The sequence below is a fragment of the Cibotium barometz genome, chromosome 64 (genome assembly GCF_041138505.1).
Source record: "Cibotium barometz isolate CiBa-2024 chromosome 64, ASM4113850v1, whole genome shotgun sequence".
Taxonomy (NCBI): domain Eukaryota; kingdom Viridiplantae; phylum Streptophyta; class Polypodiopsida; order Cyatheales; family Cibotiaceae; genus Cibotium; species Cibotium barometz.
Window position 1 is genome coordinate 1,689,434 of NC_141109.1, and position 7,932 is coordinate 1,697,365.

At 39.3% G+C, this 7,932-nt stretch overlaps 1 protein-coding gene across 1 annotated transcript; it reads right to left on the minus strand.

The window, feature by feature from the left end:
- Positions 1-2,470: 2,470 nt before the first annotated feature.
- Positions 2,471-3,904, minus strand: LOC147603196 (uncharacterized). The gene is made up of 3 exons (XM_086796801.1): positions 3,895-3,904; positions 3,034-3,461; positions 2,471-2,889 (listed from the first exon to the last, which is right to left on the minus strand). The coding sequence occupies exons 1-3, from the start codon at positions 3,897-3,899 to the stop codon at positions 2,540-2,542; spliced, it is 783 nt and encodes a 260-aa protein (XP_086652927.1). The 5' UTR covers positions 3,900-3,904; the 3' UTR covers positions 2,471-2,539.
- Between the last annotated feature and the right edge of the window lie 4,028 nt (positions 3,905-7,932).

Below are 7,932 nucleotides of genomic sequence, written 5' to 3' on the forward strand. Positions count from 1 at the left end.
AATGAGACCTTTATGTTTTTATAATGCATTCTAAACGTTGTATTTTTCATGCAAGTGTTAGTTTTTTTTAATGTGGGGCAAAGAATGGGAGACAAAGAAGCAGATCCCATTCTATCCTCCGCCATTTTTTCAAAAAACATCTCTCGTGCGGCTATGCACTAGGCTATCTACAAGGCTATGTGTGTGGCTATACATGAGGCTATGTGTAAGGAAATACACAAGGTCAATTTGTCTATATCTAAAGTACCTGGCTAGGTACTATGAGCACAATAGGATAGGTTGGAGTAAACTCTCATTCTACCCATGTTTGTTATCTCACAGAGTTGATATAATTGTTGGTATATTCATCAATGTCTGATGCTTATATTGACACTTTGCTAAATAACCAGTGTCGATATAGGTGCCGGTATAATTGTTGTCTCAAAACTGATCCTTATACTGATGATTCAATACGGACAAGGATTTTGATGTCTAGGTAGTTTAGGCAAAAACAAACTAAGTCTAGATTTTCAGTATATGTGACATTATTAGGTTGATATCTTGTGTAAAAAACCTTAAACTTTAGATTTGAGCTGATTAAGACTTGGGGGTACAAAGTGAAACAAACATAGATTAGTAATTAGATGCTAATCAAGATGCTTTAATTGAAATGTTTGGACTCACCTAGGATGGAATTGTGGCTCTGATACAAATTGTGGAGCAAGACATGACCATTGAGTAGGTATGGTGGATCATAATATAATGAAATCATGATTAGCAACATGGTTTAAGACTTATGATAAATATTAGAGCTTATCGAATATGAGTTAGATTAGAGCATGAACTAGATTATTTTATTCATAAAATGGAGCTGCATTACAAGCATATGGACCAAGTTTTTGACTCTCCCAAAATCCTCCACTGTTCTGTCCATTTGACTCACTTTTATCTCCCCATATTGTAGGCCTTCATGGTGGGCTAATTTGTTCCTACTCCCACTTGATTTTGTAGAGCTTATTGCCTTTTTCAAGCTTGAATGACTCTAAGGTTATTCAGGCTGACACTCATTTGACTACATGACTCCTAGTGATGGGTAATGCATGCACTTCCAACAAGAAGCACAATGGAAAATATTTCCTTGAATTTTTTCTCATTTTTTTAAAGAATTGCTTTTCGTTCCAAAATCGCATTGTTCTATACAAGAAATGATATCAATAATTTTTTTAATCCATGTATAGACACAAATCATATAATAGAAACCATCTTTATTCTTGTCAATTAATACGATAAATGTAATATAAATATTTTTGTATCTAAAGCACATGTATGTTTGTTGTTATGAAAATGGATGCATTCATCTTGACCAATACCTTTTGTTTTATTGATGCACCTTCTATTGTATTAATTACTCATTCTTCAATATTTAAATACATAGACTCTTTCTCTGACTTGGCAGTGCACCCTTTTGTGTTATCAAAATGGTTGCATTCATCTTGACCAATACCCTTATTTTTATAGATTCGCCTTCTATCTATCAATTACTTGTTCTTCATTATGTTAATACACGTACTCTTTCTCTAACTACTAGTTCACCTTTTCTTCCATAGATCAATACACGTACCTTTCTTTTGGGATATTATAGTGTAACCTTTCCTTTTATAGGTTGGTGTAACACAAACTCCTTTATGACTTAGTACTCACATTTTTTATTTGGATGGGATATCTTCTTGAGATTTCATCCATAAATGCCACCAAGACTTTTACCATCTTGCTTCAAGATAAATATGCAAACCACAAGAGGATGTGTGCATGCATGCACGCACGCACGCATGCACACACACCCAAAAAATAAACATGATGAGACTTGTTATTCTTTCTTTAGGCCATTTTTTGGTGATCATAAGAGATAATTCAAGACAGCTTACTAGAAAAAAAAATCATAAAATCTCCACTTTAAACAACCAATAATATACTTCAAGGCGTCCCCAAGGCCATAGCCTAGTAGATAAGACCTTGGGCTTTCTACGGGAGGTCGTGGGTTCAAATCCTCTTAGTATGTTCGCGTGCAGGTGGGCACAAAGGCAACCATCCGCACTCCTTAGGCCGACATCCTTCGATCGCCATGGTGCTTGCATCCACCTTCCTCTTCGGCGATCCTCCGACGACAACAGTGTGCAATGCTTGCCCTTCAAGCTCACGCTCTGGATCAAGGATGATGGTTACTATGGACATCAAAGATCGTGACTTAACTTACAACGTCCAGTTCTACCAAAGCTGTGCAGGGTGTACGCTCCAATCGACTAAGCGACTAACTTGTGAGGTTTGTCCCACAACTTGTCCAATAAAATGGCCAATATTTGAAAAGGGTCGTACCGCCTTGTGTACTCTAGTGTGTGCTTAGTATGGTGTGTAGCTGGGTGAAATTCGTTGTGGGAATAGCAATGCAATAAGACCTCATGAAATATATATATATATATATATATACTTCAAGTCACATTAAGAGCCGCTGTTATTTGTGTAAACGGTGTTTAGGTTACAGGTAGAAGTTACGATGAAAGAACTAAGAGACAAGGCCGCTCACCCTGGGGACACCCTTACCACGACCATACTGTAGGCTTCCTGGCTTGGCGAAGGGTAAGGTGAACTCGATAACGCTGCTGTAGCCATTGCCATGGGTGTAGCTGCCGACTAGAGTGATGAGGTTGTTGGTGGTAAACAGACTATCGTCAGTGTTGAACGTGTCACGCACTTTTGTGCCTCTCTGGTTGTAAGGGTAGACGTTATTGTATATGGCCTTGCTGATGTCGTCGTCGAAGTAGAGCTGGGTGGTGGCTTCGTAGGAGGTGGTGTTGTCGGGGTTGTAGAGACGGACCCTCACGTGAATATGGACGGTGCGGCTTTTATACCATCCTGCAAAAAGAGGCTAGGGTAGCGTTACATCTAGGCAAAGGTGACGATTAAAAGCCGGAGAGGAAACATCGAACAAAAGAGATGGTTAGCAAAAGCAGAGACATATGGCGCAAGAGTGAAAGATGTCATATGATTTTCACTTGCCCGGATAGATTGTATAGAAGGTGGCATAGCCTGTGGAGTTGGTGTGCTGGTAGCCTCGCAGCCATTTCTCACCCTCGGTGTGCTCAAGGCTCTCGTCGCTGTAGCGGCCATCGTATCTACAGTGCCATAGATCAATCCTTGCCAGGGCAATGGGCACACAGCGGTTGTATAGGGCGCTCAGATCCCCGTCCACCACTCGGAAGGTGAGGTTGAGGGGCACACCATCAGAGACGTTCCACCTCACATTGGCTTCGTGTATGTTTTCGTCTATCCAGTAAGGCCCTTGCGTCTTGGATGTGAATTGGGTGCAATTCTTCGTAAGCTCTCCAGTCAATGGAGCAGCTGGAGATGGCAAGAGGAGGCTCATCACCACCATCACCACGGTCACCCACCCCAATCGGAAAGACGACATGCTGCACCCCTGATCCCTGGCATACACAAGTTTGTATCCACAGCAGCATATGATCAGCCTCCATAAATTTTTGCAAACTATCTACTATTTGTTTAAATAAAGAACCTAATTCAAGCAAAATGTTTGACTTCACTTCCAGGCATTCGAATTCAGCAAATTATCCGACCTGACCAACTTTCTGTTAGCAAATGTAATGTGACGTAGAACCTTAAACAAAAGTTTGACATCGACGAACTTTCTGTTGGCCTCTCTAATTTTGCAAATTTTCTCTAATGTAGAGCCTTATGCAATGTAAGGTAGGACCTTAAGCAAAAGTTTGACATCGACTCACTTTCTATTATGGCTAACTTGACTGGATTTGCAAGTCGCCATCTAGTTGCCCTTGAATGAATAAATGCAAAATTAATAAGTATATATGGTAACTTCCAAACTACAGAAAACCAGCTTACTTCATGCCTGATGAATTGACAGAGTGAGAAGGTGAGGCATGAAAACAAGGAAGGTCTCAAGCTTCCTTTTATGCTGGTTGTGGGCGTCAAGGTTCTATTTTTTCAAAACAAATCCAGCAGTCCAGAACGTCAAAATTCGTGATACAGGACAAATCTATATTTAATAAAGCTTCTTTATCATTTATTCCTTCTTTAATTATTAATATCAACCATTAACCACCTTTGTTTAAACGTGGGCATGACACAATATATATATATATTTTTATATTTAGTATAGTATCAGGAACCAGACTTACTCCTCTAAATAATAAATTATACATTTAATATCAATGTAGCACATATAATGCTACATATAATCACACTAATTAGTATATAGTTTATTGAGGTTAAGACTTTGCCATTTAAGGATTCTCTAACGGGACTGATGCAACCCCTCGGCAGCACGGGAACGACATGGTTGTAGCAGCATAGCTCGAGTCGGCGGCCCTCGGACACGCAACTCATGTGCGAGATGTGTGAGTTGTGTGCTCACGTAACTCGCGTTACCTGCCGCTCGAGTCCGGCAATCAACTAAACACGTGAAAATGCTTCGTGGGAGGTGTTTCTTACTAATTTTAAAGAACTTTTTAAAAATCTAATAATTTGGAAACCTGGATGTAAGAGACGCAGAAGACACTAGAACCTAGGTTCTTCTTGTTGCACACAATAGTTATAAAAGCTGCGTCTAAGCTCTCAAGTGTGTTTCTCGTGAATAATCTTGTGTTTCTTGTGATTATATAATCTTTTCATGGTACATGACACATCTAAAATTATAAATCATGTACCCTATACAAATAGGTTAAGGAAATTGTGGACAAAGAAAAAAAATTATTTTCCTTTGACGTGTTGTGTTCAAATAAAAGACATTGCAAACAGTGTATACATATGCCTTATTACAAAGGTCAAGGTTCCTCATAGATTTTTTTGGAAGATCTAAGCTTAGGAAGAAAGAAGTAATGATTAAGTGAGAGCTTAATATAATACAAGTTTTAATAGGGTGAGGATCTAGATTTCAAGAGATTCTCTTTAAAATATATAAGTGTATCAAGTATAAATACAACATTATAACATATTATTAAAAACTTAAAAGACATTTACGTGAACAAGCTTCATTAAAAAATACAAACATATATTGAGAGTAGTCCAAAGTTTCACATATCACTTGTACATAAGCCAAAACAAAAAACATGCTCATGTGGCAAATAAAGGAAGCAGGTAAGAGGTCAAAATATTATTTCATGTCCGCAAGGCGGTAGCCTAGTGGATAAGACTTTGGACTTTCTACGGGAGGTCTAGGGTTCAAATCCTCTTGGGGGCATCTTAAACTAAGGGTTCGCGTGCAAGTGGGCACGTAGGTAGCCATCCACACTCCTTAGGCCATCATCGTTCGATCATCATGGCGCTTGCTTCCACCTTCCTCTTCCGCAATCCTACGCGGTGCCAATGTTGTGCAATGCTTTCCCGTCAAGCTCACGCTCTAGATTAGGCACAATGGTTGCCATGGACATCAAAGATCGTGACTCGACTTACGACACCCAGTTCTACCAAACATTGGCAAAGTCTTTATTTGTATGTTTTTCCCACGGTCAAAAGATGTTTTTTTATGTTTGATTAACCACTTGGCGGAAGATATAGTAAAATATCCTCTTTATATCATCCATAAAAGGGTTCATCCATAAAAGGGTCACCATCTCAGTACCCAAGGAACACTTAATATTAAATCATGTCACGTCGTCTAGGTGATAGCTCACCTGATCCAAACCAACCAAGGCACATCCCTCTCCCTTCCGACCACCTACACTAGAATGCTTCCACTTCCACTACTTGAGTGGTGACGAGAGGCAGAGCCATGTGTAGGAGATGGCTGTGCCGACATGAGTGGGGTCTCGCAGGCAGTGGGATGACCAGAGGGGGCAGGGGTGTGTCTATCTATTAAGGGAGCAGAGGGGAGAGGAGTAAGCATAATGGATGTGAAAGGGGTAGGGAGAGTGGTGGAGTGAAGGCTAAGAGAGAGAGAGAGGGATTTGTGGAAGTGAAGAAGTGTGAGATACACATAGGCTAACATAAAAGAGGGGGATAAGTCACACAAGCACATTGCTCCATGCCACTAACTCAATCAATTCCAAGGATCCTGTAGTACTGCATAGAAACTTTGCAATTCTATGTCATCCTGTGGTATAGGTTGTGCACTAGATGGCCCCCTTGTCACATCACATCTAGGTGACCACTCACCTGATTCAAAACAACCAAGGCACATTCCCCTCCCTCCCAATCACCTACACTAGAATTCTATGAGCCATTTCCACTACCACTACCCTGAGTGGTAATAAGAGGTAGAGCCATGTGCAGGAGATGGCTGTGCTGACATGAGTGGGATCTGGCAGGCAGTGGGACGACCAGAGGGGGTAGGGGTGTGTCTAGCTATTAGAGGAGCAGAGGGGAGAGGAGTCATCATAATGGATGTGAGAGGGGTTGGGAGAGTGGTGGAGTGAAGGTAAGAGAGAGAGAGGGATATGTGGAAGTGAATAAGTGTGCAATACACATAGGTTGACATAAAAGAGGGGGATAAGTCACACAAGCACTTTGCTCTGTGCAACTAGCTCAATTAGTTCCAAGTATCCTATAGTGCCGCATAGAAACTTTGCAATTCTAGGTCATCTTGTGGTATAGGTTGTGCACTGTTGGATGCCACCCCCATAAGTTGGCCACCTGTACACAAAGTTAACATACATACACCTTAAGCTTAATGAAAAGAGACTAATGCATACTTATGATATCAATGCTTGTTTATAAATCTACATACTTGATTAAGTTTGAGATTATCCTCGGTGGTGGATATAGAGGAACTTGCACTCCATGGCCACATCTAATGGCATATGATAGTATAAGAATTTAGAATAATGTATAAGCTCATGCATAAGCCTATGAGGCATATGCATATGTATAATCTTTACGCATATGCCTATGTGACATGTGTATGCATAACTTTTGCACATTAGCTTAAAGCATAAGATTAAAGCTTAAATCATGAGCCTAAAGGTTATGAATAAGCCTCAGACATAAGTCTTATGGGTGGTTGCAAGATGAGGTTATCTTGTTTTGTTTAGTGGGCGCCATTGGATTTAGCTTGAAAACATGTATTTTCAAGAAGAATAGCCAATCTCTCCTAGTTAGCCAAGGAGTTTCACTTCAAGGTCTTCTAATGAAACATCATATGCAAATTTGGGTACCTAAAACTATAATCTGATCGAATATCCAATAATTTTAAATCCCCTTTTCTTTGGGAACCAGAATTGTATACAGGCCATGTCTGAGGTTTGGATAGGTACACTAAATGTGAGTAAATTACCTATAACTTTTAGATTATTACTCATATGATGTTTCCACTTTGCATATCACACACATAGAGCTTAACTTGATTTATCGAGTCATTGTTTTATGTGTTCTACTATTTTCTATATTATTTAAAAGGCATTAGAATTGTTAAAAGACATACTATTTTGTCTTCCCACCACATCTACCATAAAATGCTCAATTTGTATGGATCTAGTGATGATTAGATTATTAAGGAAGATTAGTAGAATGTGGGTCTAAGGTAAAATTACAAATCTAACAGTTGTATTTTTGTAGATTTACTTTGGAAAATTTGTTATAACTGTTAGAGGCCCATTAAATCAATTGTAATTTAATTCTAGAAAATCATATATTGAATCTTTCAATCTAAAAACTATACGGATCAATATAATAGGTAGCATGAATTTATTTAAAAATGGCTTAATTTGAATATGGGAAGGTTCATTTTTAATCCTCCCAAGTGAAAATTCCCATATTGTGTCCACTCTCCCCTTTTCAAGTCTAAAACCAATCCTAGTTAGATTTGGAAATCTAGGCTTGGTAAACTTCAAAGCCTAGATATATCATGCCATGTGTGAGGCTTGGGTAGGCACAAATCTTATATATGCATGCCACTTTATGTCCACATTAGCTTCGAGAGGATCC

Excerpts from the sequence above, each read along its gene's own strand:
- LOC147603196 (XM_086796801.1), bottom strand. Across the intron at positions 2,890-3,033 it reads CTTCTATACAATCTATCCGG|GATGGTATAAAAGCCGCACC; the intron begins GCAAGTGAAAAT and ends CTCTTTTTGCAG.